The 18,679-nt window shown below is 36.1% G+C and overlaps 3 protein-coding genes across 3 annotated transcripts; 2 read left to right on the top strand and 1 right to left on the bottom strand.

The window, feature by feature from the left end:
- The first annotated feature begins 2,774 nt into the window (after positions 1-2,774).
- POP2 (Pyridoxal phosphate (PLP)-dependent transferases superfamily protein) lies at positions 2,775-8,128 on the top strand. Its single transcript, XM_048092186.2, has 18 exons — positions 2,775-2,995; positions 4,413-4,546; positions 4,659-4,743; positions 4,833-4,905; positions 5,324-5,421; positions 5,502-5,594; positions 5,688-5,761; positions 5,844-5,882; positions 5,974-6,062; positions 6,140-6,216; positions 6,320-6,394; positions 6,493-6,624; positions 6,707-6,794; positions 6,873-6,951; positions 7,230-7,320; positions 7,401-7,479; positions 7,582-7,697; positions 7,953-8,128. The coding sequence occupies exons 1-18, from the start codon at positions 2,951-2,953 to the stop codon at positions 8,025-8,027; spliced, it is 1,542 nt and encodes a 513-aa protein (XP_047948143.1). The 5' UTR covers positions 2,775-2,950; the 3' UTR covers positions 8,028-8,128.
- Positions 8,129-8,670: 542 nt separating this feature from the next.
- On the bottom strand, positions 8,671-9,204 carry LOC125194138 (uncharacterized). The gene is made up of 2 exons (XM_048092188.2): positions 9,058-9,204; positions 8,671-8,968 (listed from the first exon to the last, which is right to left on the bottom strand). Exons 1-2 carry the CDS (start codon positions 9,151-9,153, stop codon positions 8,849-8,851), a joined length of 216 nt encoding a protein of 71 aa, XP_047948145.1. The 5' UTR covers positions 9,154-9,204; the 3' UTR covers positions 8,671-8,848.
- Positions 9,205-12,143: 2,939 nt separating this feature from the next.
- Positions 12,144-18,124, top strand: LOC125194134 (uncharacterized). The gene is made up of 5 exons (XM_048092185.2): positions 12,144-12,281; positions 13,763-13,869; positions 13,983-17,198; positions 17,270-17,512; positions 17,706-18,124. The coding sequence occupies exons 2-5, from the start codon at positions 13,786-13,788 to the stop codon at positions 17,943-17,945; spliced, it is 3,783 nt and encodes a 1,260-aa protein (XP_047948142.2). The 5' UTR covers positions 12,144-12,281; positions 13,763-13,785; the 3' UTR covers positions 17,946-18,124.
- Positions 18,125-18,679: the final 555 nt, after the last annotated feature.

Below are 18,679 nucleotides of genomic sequence, written 5' to 3'. Positions count from 1 at the left end.
CTTTTCTCTCTCTAGCGCGTGACTCTCTTTTCTTTTATTCCATTTATGATTTACTCCCTCCGTCTACGGGTGGGAATACGGATATCGGGTATTGGATTTACCCGTACCCGACCCGATACCTGCAGGATTTTAGATACCCAGTATCCAATTTTATGGGATTGGGTATGAGACTGGGTATTGAAATTTGAGATAAATTGGGTATTGGATAACCCGAATGGATATCGGATATTACCGGAATATCCAATTTATTATTTAAAAGCATTTTTTATGCGTAACTTTTATTATCTTACTTGTATATTGTATAACCAATCCCCAAAAATATAACCGTATACTATAAATGAATGAAACGTTAAAGATACTATTAGTCAATTTAAATATTTCTATATTTATATGAATATATAAAATTTGAATTTTTTTATTAGTTATTAACACATGTAAAGAGTCGGGTATTTGGGTACCCGATACGTCGGGTATGGATACCCGGGGCGGGTATTGGAGTACCCGAAAATATATCGGGGTGGGTTTTGGATAGACATTTCGATGATTTTTGGGTTTGAATACCCGATTTTTTCGGGTCGGGTATCCGTGGATACCCGTATTCCCACCCCTACCTCCGTCCCACTTTAGGAGTCCCAATTGAGTTCGGCACGGATTTTAAGAAATATAAAAGAAAGTTGGTAAAAAAAGATAGTGGAATGTGGGTCATACTTTTATATATTAGTTTTATAATAAAATGTGAGTGAAAAAAGGTGAGTGGAATGTGGGGCCTATTACCAATTATGGAATATTCCAACCGGGACTCCTAAAGTGGGAAACCCAAAAGTAGTAAACCGGGACTCCTAAAATGGGACGGAGGGAATATGATTAGGAAAAATTAAATATAAGAACTTTATTTTGTAAAATCACACGCACACTATTTTATTATTGCAATTGTATGATAGAAAAAATACTCCCTTCTTTTTCGAGTTAACTGAGTCATTTATTTGGCATAAGAATAAAGAAAGAATATTTAGAAGTTAAATTATGAATTAATAAAATGGAGAGATTAAAGTGAGGAAGAGAAATAAAATTAATCTTTAAATAGAAGAGAGAATAAAATGAATCAGTTAACCTTAGGAATTTTAGTTATATCTCTCTTTATATGATTACTATAATCCAATAATATATGGCTGAGAAAAATGATTGTAAGGATTTTATTTTGAAAATTGAGGCATAACCATCTATTTTGCCGAGTATTGGACTTGTGGCAGGTAAATAAATTTTTGTAGCCTATAAAAACAATGATAGATAAATAAGAGATTATTTTGTTGAATAAATCTGCACTCAACAATTTATTTAGTTAGTAGTGGTAATTTTCTAACTTAGAAATGGAGAAGAAAAAAAGACCCAATTTTTAATGGGCCTGTTGTCGTATAACACATTAATAGATCTTAACACTTTTTTTTAGCCCCAATGCTTTCGAGCCCAAATGGCAAATGTTTTAAGAGGATTAAGAATGTTCGGGACGACAGCAAAATTAATTAATATGTAAGTAGGAGTGATAAGAAGAATGGCAATTAAAATAATGTTAGTGAATAATATAATAAGTAGTATATATTATTATTAGTGTTTAATGATAGTTTTTAATATTATAAATGATAAATAAATTGATGTTAATGAATAAAGAGTCTAAAGGTAAATTTTTTATAAAAAGAAATGAGTATTTTTGATGAGATGAAGAAAAAAGAATTCTTAATTTAAAAAATGAATAAAATATTATTTAATCAATAATCTCGGAATATTCAATCTTATCAAGTTAGTTCAATCGCAGCCTGGATAGCTATACAAAATAAGGTGGCCAAATTTGACTTATCTCCTCTCAACAAAAGCCAAATGATGTCCTACTCCATATATAACTACCCCACGTCAATCATATCCTAGGATAAATAAATCCATCTATCTCACCGAACCAACTTTCTTTTTTAGTTTGTCCCAATCAAAATAACTCATTACTAAATAAAAAAATACTTTTATCTCTTCATTTTCTCTTACTTTACTCTCTCCATTTCAGACAAAAAATAAAGTTGCATAAATTTCGTGCAAAAATGGGTCATCTTCATTGGGACGAGGGAGTAGTAAATTGTACTCCCTCCGTTCCGCGATAGTTGAGTCATTTAATTTTCTGCCCTCATTTTGAAAAAATGATTTAATAAATAGTTAAAATGGAGATAAAGTAAAGTAAGTGATCTTATCTACCTTATATGTCACTTACTTTACTTTCTCTCCATTTCGACTATTTATTACTCCCTCCGTCCCGCTTAAGATGATACGTTTTCCTTTTTAGTTTGTCCCAACTAAGATGACACATTTCCTTTTTTAGAAATTTTCTTTCTCCAATTAATACACTCAACGACTTTTTCCCACTTCTATTAAAATATTCATCTTTCTTTATCTCTCTATTTTAATACTTACATCCACATTTTCTCTCTCCAATTAAACATTTTAGTCAATAATTCCTAAAATCTCGTGTCGGCTGAGCAATGTGTCATCTTTTAGCCGAAACGGAGGGAGTATATCATTTTTTCAAAACGAGGACAGAAAATGAAATGACTCAGCTATCGCGGAATGGAGGGAGCAGTATACATTCGACAATAATTATTCACATACCCTTATTCAGAAAAACAAACATATAATGAGATTAAGCAAATTTATTGATTTTTTTGCAATTTTTCGATTTTTATGTGAGAATATATCTACGAGGAAAGCAAAATAAAATTCTCTACGATTTACGCATAACTGAATCAGTGAATGGACTTCCATGTGGAGCTGAGTCATTGGGTTTGCTATATATGTTCATTTCAAGTCCAATCTCCGTCAATCCTCTCTTTCTCTTTTGTCTGCATGCTTCTTTTCCCCAGCACTCAACAAACATTCACTAGCTCAGCTTAATTTCCCCTAAAAAGATCGAGGGATGATGCATCGCCTCCTTCAATCAGCCCTCAGAAACGCCACCCAGGTTCTCATAGCCCTTTGAATTCTGTTTCTTGCTTCGAATTCGTTGTTGAGGGAATCTACTTGAATTTGATTTAGGGTGCCAAAATATCATGATCTTGCTTGGGGGGTGAGAATGACTTGTATGGTGGATAAAAATTCAATCTTTTTACTTTCTTGTTGATTGTTCTAGTCAATTCCTTAAAGTTGGGATGCAGTGAAAAGTGGTGAATAGTTTTGACATTCTTGTTTCTTGGAAAACATTTGTCTTCTCCATGGATGAATTTGATTTCTCACTAATTAGGGTGCCAAAATATCTTGATCTTGCTTGGGATGGGTGGGAGGGGGGTGAGAATGACTTATATGGTGGATAAAAATTCAATCTTTTTTACTTTCTTGTTGATTGTTACTTTTAGTCAATTCCTTAAAGTTGGGATGCAGTGAAAAGTGGTGAAAAGTTTTGACATTCTTGTTTCTTGGAAAACATTTGTCTTTAACTTGGATTGATATCCCTTTGAATTTTGTTTCTTGCTTCTCCATGGATGAATTTGATTTTTCACTAATTAGGGTGCCAAAATATCTTAATCTTGGGGTGGGTGGGGAGGGCGGGTTGAGAATAATTATTGGTGGATGAAAATTCAGTCTTTTTGCTTTCTTGATTAGTTTAGTCAATTCCTTAAAGTTGGGATGCAGTGAAAAGTACAGTAAAAAGTGATGAATAGTTTTGACATTCTTGTTTCTTGGAAAACATTGATCTTTTACTTGGACTAATAAATTTGGTTCTAATTGTGTTTTAGGATTTCAGATTCTCTACTGTAGAATTTTGTTTCATGTTGATTTTAGGTGTGTGTATTTGTAGCTCATTCAATGTCTCAAATGATTAAACATTGGTCAAGACTCAAGAAGAAGCAACAGAAAATTCAACTAATAGTACTTGTATATTGACAGTGAGAAACTGATTTTAGTGCTTGAGACCAGCGATTCCTCTTAAAAATGACCTTAATGTCGATTGCTTTTAGTTCATACAGTTTATCTGTTCAATTTTATTTTCATAACTCTTCGAAGTAGAGTTTGCTGCAGCCTGTAATCCTTCCTACATTTATGCTCTCCGTGTGTAAATTCGAGAAGAGATGCATCTTTTGTTTCGATTCTAAGGCCAACGAGTAAAAGCTTGACTGGCTAGGCTCGGTTTACGTTTTGGTTAACGGATTGAGCCAATTCTCGCGAATGATTTGGTCTCTAATGATCCAAATGAGCAATCACAGCAAGCTCGACTTTGCAATTTACGTTTCTGAAATCGATGTTTTGTGTGTATAATTTGATTTTTTGACCTACAGAAACTTCAGATGCACCATAGATTAGGATTTTTGGAATTGGACGAAGAAATCTCTGCTTTGATGGCTTTAAATTTGGTTTCTGACGTGTAACCTGCATTACAACAGGCTGGCTGCAACCTAAAAGATGTTTCAGCACGTAAAATTCTACAGAAAGATTTAGTTCGGGCTTCTACAGCTACGAAATGGTATGGTACAGAGGCATCTGCGCAGAAGGATGTTCCATCAACTGACGAGAAAGAGTATGCACCTTTCTTTTTAATCTTTTCTACATTCTTATTTTTTCTTTGTTTTTCTGTTCGCACGAATAAGAAATGGCTCCCTATCCATCGAACTAACTCTTGGCATTCTTAGGTTTAAGGGGCATGATATGCTGGCGCCCTTTACGGCTGGATGGCAGTCCACGGACGTGAACCCTCTAGTAATCGCAAAGTCAGAGGTATTGTGATTGAAGCTGCTCCCAACTTTTCAATTTCTTTCACATTATTTCCAAGTTTTAGTTATGACGATGTTTCTTGTCTGATTTAGGGGTCCTATGTGTATGACATTAACGGAAAAAAGTATCTCGATTCTCTCGCTGGTCTATGGTGCACTGCTCTTGGTATTCACACTCCCTTTAAGAATACTCGACTATATTAACTATTCTGTAGCTGCTTCTCGATTTTTCAGTTCTGGCTATCTGCTAGGCTCAATCATCTTGAATGATTGATTATACTTTCGTCCGAATGTCCTCTGCTTACCTGTCCATACGTGTTGCACTTCATCGTCAACTAATCTATACTTATATTTGTGCGTGTGCACACATGCCATTTTGGTTGTTGACGAACTGAAAAATACTTAACAAAGTGCCTTGGCATCATACACTTTTTTTTTTTAGAGTTCGATGATTTTGAATTTTTTTTCTCAATTATTAATCGGTTTGAAATTCATTGTGCTAAGCATCATATACAGCTGGTATAGCTCTTGGACAGTGCAATCGTCGCGTATTTCACTGTATCCATGCTCTGGTGTTCTTGTAGGTGGTAACGAGCCTCGTCTTGTTGAAGCTGCGACTAAACAACTAAACACCCTGCCGTTTTACCACTCATTTTGGAACCGTACCACAAAACCTTCTTTGGTAAGACAACTTCCATCCTTTCAGGAAGCCGGAATTTAGAAAATCGGGACGCCCTCATTTAAATTTCTCTTTGAATGCAGGATCTAGCAAGTGAACTGTTGGAGATGTTCACAGCCAACAAAATGGCTAAGGCCTTCTTCACGAATAGTGGATCGGAAGCCAATGATACACAGGTTTCAGTCTTGGGGCTCGACTTTCGTCTCCATCTTTCTTGATGAGAATAATTTATAATTTAAAGAATTTTTCTGTTTTTCCTTGTCTTGTAGGTGAAGTTGGTTTGGTATTACAACAATGCCCTCGGGAGACCGAACAAGAAGAAGTTCATCGCTCGATCAAAATCGTAATTCATTTCAAACATTTCTACAATACACTCTCTATAAGCTTTCTTTTCCTTCCTTACATCTCTCCTTCTTTCATGGCAGATACCATGGTTCGACGCTTATATCAGCCAGTCTTTCCGGGTATGTCCGTCGCCTTTGATATTACGTAATTATAATCATCATTTATATGCAGTTTTTAATACTAACCGGACAATGTATATGTTTCCAACAGTCTGCCTGCTCTGCACCAGAAATTTGATCTGCCAGCTCCGTTTATTTTACATACCGACTGCCCTCATTATTGGCGCTTTCATCAACAAGGTTTTGGAGCATTCCTTTGCTAATTATACGTTATTCCCAATTACACGTCTTCTGAAAAATCAAAAAATGCTTTCTAGGTGAATCGGAGGAGGAGTTCTCAACCAGGTTGGCCAATAATTTGGAAAACCTCATCCTCAAAGAAGGCCCCGACACGGTAACTCATAAGTACTTATTAGATATCAACGTCAGATCATTGATTTTCCATTTCTCCCCTAATTTTACAATGTTTGACTAAAAAATAATCTATATTTTTTCAGATTGCTGCTTTCATAGCTGAACCAGTTATGGGGGCTGGTGGTGTCATACCTCCTCCTGCAACGTACTTCGACAAGGTCAACTTTTCTTTTCACACAATCGTGCCACCATGCATTGTTATAATCGAATTCACAGTAAAGGTACCATGTGAATTTTTGTTTTTGCACATTTGCAGGTTCAAGCGGTCTTAAAGAAATACGATATCCTCTTTATTGCTGATGAGGTGATATGTGCATTTGGAAGGATCGGGACGATGTTTGGTAGTGATAAGTACGGCATCAAACCTGATCTCGTATCTATAGCAAAGGTTCGTGTCACGACAAAAATATGCAAGAACTCTTTACTAGTTCTGTATTCACTTATTTCTCCTTGCTTTCGATATTGGACAGGCGCTCTCTTCTGCATACATGCCTATCGGAGCTGTTCTTGTCAGCCCTGAAGTCTCCGATGTCATATATTCTCAGAGCAATAAACTTGGTTCGTACAAACTTTACTAGATCGTTAGATATTATATGCATAAAATCGAGTGGCATTGACCTGGTTTTGTGTTTGAAGGTTCTTTCTCCCATGGATTTACTTACTCCGGACATCCTGTATCATGTGCCGTTGCATTGGAAGCACTCAAGATCTACAAGTATGTTCTTTACCTTCTCCATTAAAATCGATATCCATTGATACAAATGCCCGATCGTTTTAGGTTTACACGTACCCTAAAACGTTGTTCTACATATGAAACAGTTCGAAAATTTGAGGAAAAATGTTATTTGCAGTAATTAGCCAATCTTGTGAACCCTCAAACGACCAAATGACGACGAATTATCGTTCGTTCTTGCCCTGAAACTCACGAAGAACGAATTCGTGTTCGATTCTTTTCATAGAAATTTTTTGATGCTATTTGTCAAAATGGTGCAGGGAGAGGAATATAGTTGAGCAAGTAAACAAAATAGCCCCTAAATTTCAAGAAGGCCTGAAAGCATTTTCGGGTAGTCCCATTGTTGGTGAGGTATGATTTCGCGTATCTACTCGATATTTATGTATGTCATGGTCTCCGGTTGCTCATCACTAACATCCCTTGTCCTGAAGATACGTGGGACGGGATTGATTCTTGGGACGGAATTCACGGATAACAAATCACCTAACGACCCTTTTCCTGCTGAGTGGGGTATGATATCTCGTGCTCTTTTGGTGAACGTTTAAACAAAAAACAACGGTGCTGTCCACGCTACATTCCAACGTTCTGACCTACCGTACTATATAATCTCAGGTGTCGGAGCTTATTTTGGAGCGCAGTGTCAGAAACGGGGCATGTTAGTTCGCGTTGCGGGTGACATTATCATGATGTCTCCTCCATTTATCATCACTCCTCAAGAAGTTGATAAGGTAAGGCAATGTGACATTCATGTACACTTGATTGAATAGTCTCTCTGTCTCTTGAAACTGTTGTGACAGAATAGAGCAATTGTCTAATCGAGATCTATACAGATTCAAGGCATACTAACAGAAAAACACTCACACACACACTTAGAAACCTTGCAAGAAAATAATTTGAGCTCTTTATTGTCATGCCTTTTTGCATTTATGAAATTGGAGCTCTTTATTTCAGATTTTAATGAATTTTTTGCTTCATTTTTGCAGCTGATAGAGATATATGGAGAGGCTCTCAAAGCTACTGAAGAAAGGGTGGCAGAGCTCAAGTCTCAGAGGAAATAAATGATTTGATTATAAGAAAATATTGATAATGGTGAAAACATAGCATGTTTCTATTGAATATGGGATTGAAAATAAAAGGCAAATCTATGTTTATATCATTATATACTCCTCTAATTGCAATTTTCTTTTAGCTTTTTCCGATAAAACTAACTCTATAATTTAATTTTGTAAAAGATAAATAAATGCTCAGTGTTTAATTTTGATAATAATATTGTTGACTTTTCAAGAATAAATAGGATTCTCTATTAAAAACTAAGTTTTACCCCCCACACATGAATGTTTAGTACTCCCTCCGTCTACGAAATGAAGTCATGTTTATTTTTTTTACACATGTTTTATAAAAATGATAAATAGTTAAAATGTAGAAATGGCAAAGTAATTGTTTACATTATTCTCTCTCTTATTTTACTATTTCTACGCTTTAACTATTTATTAATCATTTTTATAAAATAAGTGTAAAATAGTAAACGAGACTCCTATTCCTGAACGGAGTGTAATATTTTCCCTTTTGACTTTAAGAAAACTTTATCACTCATTTTATAGATTTTAAGTGAAAAATTAAACTACGGTTTAGAAAATCATATGCACTACTTGACATGATATTAAAACATCAAATATCAACCTAAAATAATTAGAATTGTAATACACTAAAAATCAATTTAATAACTAACAAGAATTACAAACAAAACTCACTTATAATACATCCAATAAATATACCAGAGATTAAAAAAGATTCTCAAATTCTTCATACAATCAATAAACTAATCTACAACTTAGTAAAAATATAAGATGAAGAAAAAGGAATATAAGCATACAAATTATCAAGATTTGGAATCCTTCTCAGCCTTTCTTCTAGCTCTTCTCTCTCTAGAACTCAAGGAGGACTTGAACTTACCATTCCCTTCATAATCTTCTCTATCTTCATAGTCCCTCAACGATTTCTGACAACAACATTCGACATTATCAACAAGAGTTACTTATACACTAAAAATCAGTAAATCTGTGTATGAGAGAGAGTGTGTGTGTGTACCTCTCTGATCTCAGAAAAACTAACTACATAAAATGTAACAGCAGCAGCTGCAACAATTCCCAAAATTGGTAGACCTATTTGCTGAAGTCCATCCATTTCTTTTAATTAATGGATAATAAAATCTAAGACGAGGCAATGGTTGATAGTATAGTAGATAACGTTCATGTTCATCCATATATATAATTGGAGGGTGATTGTGTCTTTTCACCTACATCTAGAGCCGGGCCGAACCCATCAAGTTCATGTGGATCCAATGTTGGGCCAGCCCGAACCCACAAGCCGAATCAGTAGCCCGATTCATATATTGTGTGGATCCAATATCAGGTGACCGGGTCGGTTCAGAATCAGGCCTATTCTGGGGTCTGACTGAATGAGTCAATTTTCATGATTTAAATGACTATTAGTACTATTTGATATGGTTCAATGATTCATACTCCCTCCGTCTCACTTTAGGAGTCCCGGTTTATCATTTTTGGGTGTCCCAATTTAGGAGTCCCGGTTTGAATATTCCATACATGGTATTAAGCCCCACATTCCACTAACATTTTTTCACTCACATTTTATTATAAAACTAATATAAAAAAGAAGGATCCGCATTCCATTATTTTTTTTCACCAACTTTCCTTCAAATTTTCTTAAAATCCGTGCCGAACTTAACCGAGATTTTTATAGTGGGACGGAAGGAGTAATATGTTGGCCCATTGGGTCAACTCAAACTCCATCATCCCTACTTAATACGAATAATTCAACTAATAATATTCCATACATTAATTTTGTGGAATTTGTTTGTTTGAAGTCAAATAGAGGAAGCACCTAGCTGACTGATTAGGAAATTTTTTCGATTTTTTAAATTTTAAATTATTTAATTTACACAAACAATTGGTTAGATTCCTTTGGTATGGTTGGCTTTGGTGAGATAGTGAGAGAGATAATAGTGATATTTTTAATTAATAGGAAGACAATAGCATGGACTGAGGTAGGTAAATTATGATAAACAAAATTACTGTTTTTTATTAATATAATTTACTACAACTCTTGATTGGTGTTAAAAGAATAAAGCAGTACTCAATTTATCGTTTTCTGTTTGAAATAAAATGTTTTTCCTATCATGGTTATGTAGATCTTTTATTCATGTACTAATGTTAGTTGTTGGCATAAAATTATAAATCGATTGAATCTTGTTAATTCATCTATTGCTTTAAAAAATTGTTTGTTTCTATAGAATCGATCAAATTAATCTACATTTTGGGATTACTACATGTATTTGCTGGAATTTATAGGTTTAACATTTGTTTAATTTCTATAATTGCATTAATTGGGAGAAATTGAATAATTAATGTCTTTATCAAGTATTCAAGTGTGACAACACAATGTGTGATCTTGGACGGTTTGGTCGGCCAATTGTGGCCGCCACCAATACAAAATTACCTATATATACTACAATTTAAGTTATACTATTACACAAAATAAGTACTATATTGAATTCTTATATGTTGCTTCTAAATACTACCCCATTAACCTTCTAATATACAAGTATACTATACTCATCTTAATTTTCAAAATTTAATGAAATCACAAAAAAAATAACACCATTTCTCAAGTAAATAGAAAGGTTTGTGTACTTTAATTGTCACTATATAAAATAATAAAGTTATCGTAATCACCTAAAACCTATAGCATTTCAAAAATTAAATGCACCTACCATACTATGCTTTAAAATTCCTCAAATTTGAGACAATATTAGCATTAAATATTAATCACTATCATGTAGTCCGAACCTAATTATTTTTCAATTTGATTAAGATTTCAAAAATCTTACATTGCCTAAATCTAATACTCCCAATATGTTGAGATCTTCCACTTTTTTCCCATAGTTTAACAAACATTTTAATATTTTTGCAAAATATAGGCAAATACACTTGCAAAATAAAATAATATAAATAGAATAAAGCATTTTTGAGACTCTATTTAATTCTAAGTTCTTTTTGTGTGTGTGTGTTGTGGGGTGGGAGGGCTTTTTTCCAAGAACATTGAGTCCTTCGACATTCATATTATTTTTTGTTTTTAGTATATTTTCTTTTTGGCTACTATTTGTTTTGTGACAACACAATGATTTGAGTATAGTATAAATAATTTAACCCATACCTTCACAAATTTTATATACTACCAATAACAAAAGAGTGCACGCTTATAAGTTATTATTGCACATGTCATATGCTCACTTATTTTAATTTTGATTATATCTCAAAGTAATGTACTCCTACATATTTTTGAACTTCCCTTTTTAGAACATTTTTTAATATCTAATTTAACCTAATTTTTCATACTTAATTACCAAAAATATGGTCAATCTACAGTAAGTAGTAACTAAAATGAAAAATAAGTCACATTATACTCCCTCCATCCCGGATAATTCGGGTCACTTTGACTGGGTACGGGTTTTAAGAATTGTAATGAAAAGTGGGTTGAAAAGTTAGTGGAATGTGGGTCCTACCTTTATATATTACTACCTCTGTCCCTGAAAATTTGATACATATTACCATTTCGGTCCGTCTCTGATAATTTGATACACTTCACTTTTACCATTTTTGGTAGTGGACCACATATTCCACTAACTCATTCTTACTCACATTTTATTATAAAACTAATACTTTAAAAGTAGGACCCACATCCCACCAACTTTTTCAACTCACTTTCCATTACATTTCTTAAAATCCGTGTCGGGTCAAAGTGTAGCAAATTTTGGGGGACGGAGGTAGTAGTTTTAACAAAATGTGAGTAGGAATGAATTAGTGGAATATGGGGTCCACTACCAAAAATGGTAAAAATGAAATGAGACAAATTATGTGGGACATACTGAAATGGAAAACTGAGACGAATTATCTGGGACGGAAGGAGTATTTGCATTCACAACACACACTATCTAATTTTTCATTAAAACTCGTGTTACACCAAACTGCTCACCATATTTTCTCAATCTGAAAAATATATTATAATAATCATCACTTTATTATAAAAATCTAATATTTCAATAACATGTTCACAAAAATTCACAAACTTAAATCTTAAAAATAAAAATACACCAAATTCAATTTTGTAACCTTCCTTTTCCTTTATCACTACTAATTCCAAATTTTCAATATCAAACATTTCTCTCTTAACTCCTCTCTAAAACCCACCCTCTCTCTCTCTCAACAACGAGATCAGCTCACCACCTCTCTCAGGCAAGCTCTCCTCCTCTCATTTTCACCACTTGATCCGCTTTATATCGAGTTTTTTTCGCTTCGTCTCTGTTTTTTTGCTTATATACGTATGTATGCTTCGTTGCTGGTGTCGATCGCTTTGATTTTGTAATTCTGATCTGCGACGGCTTGCCGCAATCTGAAATCTGCGTTAGCTATCTCCGATCGCATCGAATTTGAGCGGTTTTTGCTTTGATTCGACACGCATCGGTCGTTTTATGTGCACACGCGATGTTTTCCCCAATGTTTTGAGCTTTGCTGTGTTTCTGGCGATATGATCGGAATTAATTAATTAATGCTGATTTCATTACGGATTTCGATATTCAAGTCTTTTTTAACTGTAGAGAATATACAGCTGGGAATTGATATTAAAATGACCTTACATGTACCAAAAATGGTGAGGCGGAATTGGCGTAGATGCCGTTTTGAATTAAAGTGCGTGTCGTTTACTCGTGTTTACTGTTTAGTCATGCTTCACAGCGTACATCACTTTATTTTATTGATTTTTTGCGAATTCGGTGCTTTTGAATTTATTTTACTTTTTTATGTAAAAGCTGAAGCAGCATACAATGAATATAGATCGAAATAGTTGACTTAGTAAAATTGCAACCCCTTAATAATAATCGCCCATTGTTTTATGAGCAGCCAATTCAAGTTTCCGTGTTGTGTGATTGTGTTTGTCTGCGACAACTACTTGAGAGTTGAAAAGAATGTGAGACCAAGTATTTAATACTTTTCTTTTTGCTAGGTTGAGGAAAGAGTTGTGCGATGTGACAGCCTTACTTGTAGCTTTTGTTCTAGAAAATATTAATTATACACGCTTTTATATTTTTAAAAACCTCAAATAATGAAGAAGGATTTCTTTTTCCGGATAATATTTAGGAAAATAAACATTAACTAAAGTGGAATCTTTTTGGAAGGTTGGTGTGCTCGCATTTTTATGGCTGAAACAATTTTGACCCATGGTTACTTTTTGCTGGGCCATATCTTTGTTGGAAAGTATAGTGACTCATATTCATACTTTTGTTATTTCATTTAATTCTTTCCAGTGCACATCGTTTGTCTAAAATAACTTTCTTGCTTTCAAGATTTAATTTTGCCTTGATTTGCTTTCGTAATTGATTATTACTACAAGATAATATGTTTTCAATCTTCTATCTTACTGGATACTAATGAGTATTTTATTTACCAAAATGTATAGTTGTAGACTTGTAGTCAGCACTAATGAATTTTATAGGACATAGCTATTTGTGATGCCATTCTCCATCACTCACCTGATTATGAGTATTTTAGTACAAGAACTGTTATGAACTTCATGTATTACTCTTCAAATTTTAGTCACCAAAAATTATTTAAGTAACGGATACATACATTGTTTTAATTTTTGTACGTGACCGTTGGGAATTGACGAAGCAGTTTGATCTTATAGTAACTCTGTCTTCTTCCTCTTATGGCTTTTATAGATTAAGGTGCCTTTCATCTAGTCATGGCTGAGGAGGCGCTTGCAAGTCAGGAAATCCCAGTTGCAAAGTTGGCAGAGGGCGCTGAGAGCAATGGCATCCCCGTTAAGGTAAAATTTGCAATTTCGTGGAATGATCATGGCAGCTAGGACTGTGAATGGACCAAGCTGAACCATCAATTATAAGCTGGGTTTAATTATTTGTGTTTTGCATTCCACTTCAGATAATTGAAGAGAACAAAGAGTGCAAAACAGAGGAAGGAAGGAAAGATGAAGAAACGGCCATGGAAGGAGAATTTGTCAAGGTGGAGAAAGAGTCGTTGGATGTGAAGGATCGCTCTCATGCCCCTGAGACAGATTCTGTCTCAGAAGAAAAGCCTGTGGATAGCAGCAACAAGGAAGCAACTAGGGAGTTGCTAGAGGCTCAAGAGAAGGTTAAAGAGCTTGAAGATGAACTGAAGAGAATTTCTGATGTGGTTAAAGAAGCTGGAGCGGAAAACATGGTCCTCAAAGACAAGCTCTTGCAGACAGAAGAACGGCTTCAAGTAAGCAAGAAGAATTATGAAGAGCTTGAACTCAACAACAAAAAACTGCTGGAGCAGAGCTCTGAAGCCGAGGACAGGTACAAGGAGCAGCTCAAAACGTTGCAGGAGGAGATGCAAAGTCATGAAGACAAGCACAAGGAGCTCACCAATGTGAAGGAATCCTTTGATCGTCTCAGCCTTGAGCTTGAGACCTCAAGCAAGAAGATTGAGGAGCTTCAGGCCCAGTTGCAATTATCATCCGGAGAAGCTCAAAAGTTTGAGGAGTTGCACAAGGAAAGTGGTTTGCTTGCTGAGTCGGAGACAAAGAAGGCCTTGGAACTCGAGAGCTTGCTTGAGGCAGCAAAATCTAGTGCGAAAGAGACGGAAGATCAGATGGCTTCTCTGCAGATTGAGCTGAAAAGCTTGTCTGAGAAGATCGATGAGAGCAAGAAAGTAGAAGAGGCTCTGAAGAGCGTGACAGCTGAGCTTGCCGCTGTTCAGGGAGAATTCGAGCTTTCAAAATCGCAGGTGCAAGACGTGGAGCAGAGGCTAGCTTCAAAAGAGGCTCTTATTGGTGAAATGACACAAGAATTGGAACTTGCAAAGGCTGCTGAATCTACAGCCAAGCAACACATTGCTTCACTCGAGAGTTTGCAGACGGAAAGCACAGACAACCTCCAATTGAAAGTATCCCAGCTTGAGGCTTCACAAGCAGAACTGAAGGAGGTTGTGAATGCCAAGACCGAGATTGAAGAACTGCTGAAAAGCCAGGAAACAAAGACGATAGCCTTGCAGGAAGATCTAGAAAAATTGAGCAAAGAAAAACAAGCACTGGAAGATGCTGTCTCTGATCTTACTAATAATTCCGTTCAGTTGAAGGAGTTATGCAACGACCTCGAGGCCAAGTTGCAGCAATCCGATGAGAATTTCTGCAAAGCAGATTCGCTTCTAGCAGAAGCAGTGGCGAACAGCAAAGAACTGGAGCAGAAATTGAAAACCATCGAAGAGCTTCACACTGAGTCTGGTCACGCTATCACAACTGCTAACCAGAAAAACCAAGAGCTTGAGAGCACGCGAGAGGCCTTGAGAGCGGAAGCCGAAGAAGCAAAATCAAAGCTCAGTGAATCTGAAACCAATCGTATAGCTGCAGAACAGAGGACAGTTGAGCTAGAGCAACTACTAAACTTGGAAGAATTGAAAAGCCATGATTATCAAAGGGAGTTGAGAGAGTTAACTGAGAAACTATCCGAACTGGATTCTGAGTTGAAGAAGGAAACGGGGGAGAAGCAACAACTCGACATCCAGTTGCAAGAGTCTCAGGCCAAAATAGTTGAAGTGGAGTCTGAACTGAGCAACTCCACAGCTCGTACCAGTGAGCTCGAGTTAGAATTAAAGGCTGCCTTGGAAAAATGTGTTGAGCACGAGGGGCGAGCCAACACAATTGGTGAGCGCCACATTGAGCTTGAGAGTTTGCTCCAGACATCGGAGTCAAAAGCACTGGATGCTGGAAACAAGTTGAGTGAGTTCGAGTTGCTTCTTGAAACAGAAAAATATAGGATCAAGGAGCTCGAAGAGCAAATAAGTTTGGCAGAGAAGAAATGTGAGGATATAGAAGCCGAGTCATTGAAAGGCAGTCAAAAGGTGTCTGAACTTGAAGCCGAACTTGAGGCAGTCCAGTTGAAAGCATCAAGCCTAGAGGTGGCACTTCAAGCATCCACAGAAAAGGAAAAGGAGATAACTGATTCCTTTAACTTGACTACAGAAGAGAACTACAGCTTGAAAGATTCAACAAGAACCTTAAATGAAGAGCTATCCGAAGCTGAAAATCTACTTAGTTTGTTGCGGAATGAACTCAATATCTCACAACAGAAGCTGGAAAGCATTGAGAATGATCTAAAAGCAACTGAATTGAGGGAAAGTGAAGTTATTGGGAAGCTTAAGCTGGCTGAAGAACAGCTAGAGCAACAAAGCAAAGTGTTGGAGAAAGTGACTGCAAGAAGTGCAGAACTTGAGTCATCGCATGAAACACTATCAAGGGACGCAGACCTGAAAATGCAGGAGGCAGATGCCAATTTCTCCAGCAGAGATTCTGAGGCGAAAGTCTTGCATGAAAAGGTGCAGGATCTCGAAAATCAAGTCAAAAGTTATCAAGTGCAGCTTGCAGAGGCAACAGAAAAATATGAAATTGCAAGGGATGAGCTTGAAAAGATTTTATTGGAGCTGGCTACTTCTGAGGACATCAATAAAGGCCTGAAAACGAAGATCCTCGAGGTTGAAGGAAAAACCGAGTCGCACGTCTCAGAGAATGCACTCTTATCTGAAAAGAATGTGCAACTCAGTGAGAAGGTTCAAGATCTTGAAGAAAAGCTAAATGTTACAGTTTCTGAGAGGGAAGTCTCCTCACAGCAGCTTGCTTATCACTTGAGCAGCATCACCGAGCTGCCTGAGAAGCACTCTCAGGTCTCTGAACTTCGTTCTGCAGCTGAAGCTCGCATTTTGCTATTAGAAGCTCAGTTGGAAGAAGCTCTGGAAAAATGTAGTCTAAGAGAGTTGGAAGCAAAGGATCTATACGAGAAGATTCAAGCTTACGAAGCACAGGGTCAGGAAGCATCTGCACTTGTGAAAACCCGCGAACTAGAGCTTGAAAGTATCATTTCAAAGTCTAAGGATTTGGATAGCGAACTGGAGAGAAGCTCTAGTCAGTTTAAGAAGGAGATTGAAGCGCTAACCGAAACAAACTCAAAACTCACTCAGGATCTCACTTCCTGTAGATCCGAGCTAGATGATTTACATAAAATATTGTCCATTGCTTCATCAGAAAAAGAAGCTACAGCTAAAGAACTAGAGGCTGCCAGGAAAGAAATTGAAGAGCTGACTCAGCGACTCACTTCTGATGGCGAAAAACTGCAATCACAGGTTAATACCATATTACATCATATTTGGCAAACTGATATACTTATATGATTGACCATCTTTTTTTTTTTCAGATATCTTCTGTGATGGAAGAGAACAATTCCCTTAATGAGAAATTCCAAAGCTCGAACAAGGATCTTCAAGCCACTATAGCACAACTTGAGGAGAAACTGAAAGAACAAAAAACGAACGAGGGTGCCTTGAATGCTAAGCTCTCAGCTCTCAGTTCTGAAGTTTCCCAGAAGGATGAGCTGCTGAATCGTCTGAAGGAGACCGAAGGCCAATTAGCAACTGCAGAAGCACGGTTAAAGGAAGAGGTAATCTTACTATTCTAACTTGTATATATATCTGATGTCTACTTTAATATCCAACATTATACACCATTCCATCTTTAAATCATTGAGTTCTTATTCAAGATCAAAATTCTTTTATTCTTTATGGAATCCGCATTCGTGCTCATTTCAATCCTTTTGATCTCATTAAACCTTCCAACTCCGGACTATAATGCAGCATGCTCGAGCTGCTACCTCCGAACACAAGGACGAAACCATAAAATCGCGGGAAATTGACCTTTCTGCGGCCACTCCTTCAAAGAGAAAGAGCAAGAAAAAACCCGAGGGCACGTCAACTCCGGCATCAGATGCACAGATTCAAACTGCTGAGGCATCTCTAGGCCTGAACTTGAAGTTCATTTTAGGTGTGGCTCTTGTCTCAATCATCTTTGGCATTATCCTTGGCAAAAGATATTGAAAAAGGCCTTTGAGTTTGAGTGTGCGCTGAATATATCAATCATTTTTTTTGGTCTAATCATTTTTACATTTGATTAGTTTGTTTGTTTGGGTTTTTTACTTTTTTTTTTATCATATTAGTCAGGATTATTGGTTTTCATTTGAATCCTGACTATGATTATGGAAAGATATATTTTGTTATAGTATGCTTTATGCTTCGATTTTCTTTCGATCTCACGACAAACGATCTCACTTTCGTTTTTAGTACGTCCCACTGAAATGTTATAAACAAACACACTAAATTCATGATGTCAGGCTTTTGTACGATTTGAACCTCGTGCACAAAGCTTAGTTAGTTATAGTCTCAAATTCTGAAATCAAAATTTTGGGAAGTGTGAATTTCGATTCTGGAATTAAAATTAAAATCCCTTTTAGAACCTTTTTCTGAAAAGGAACAACAAAAAGAAAAGAATGATATGATTAGGTGACATCCATTGCACATTTCAAAGCATTACCAATCAAGCAAAATTAGGTCGTGCTATTACCAGAACATGTGAAACCATATCATGCAATATTCTCTTATTTATAACAAAAAAATATTTAATTTTTCAGGGATAAAATTGTTGCAATTATTATAAGCCAATAATAGGGCGTTACGAATTTGCTTTTAGGATCACAAGCTGCATAGCCCTGTAAATGGCAGAAAAATATGTGGCTTATAGAACTCAAAAAAGGGTAGAAAATACATAAAAGAAA

This window comes from Salvia hispanica, chromosome 4, assembly GCF_029641045.1.
Source record: "Salvia hispanica isolate PSC_SH4W2 chromosome 4, Shi_PSC_v1, whole genome shotgun sequence".
NCBI lineage: Eukaryota > Viridiplantae > Streptophyta > Magnoliopsida > Lamiales > Lamiaceae > Salvia > Salvia hispanica.
This window is presented reverse-complemented; position numbering and strand designations above follow the sequence as displayed.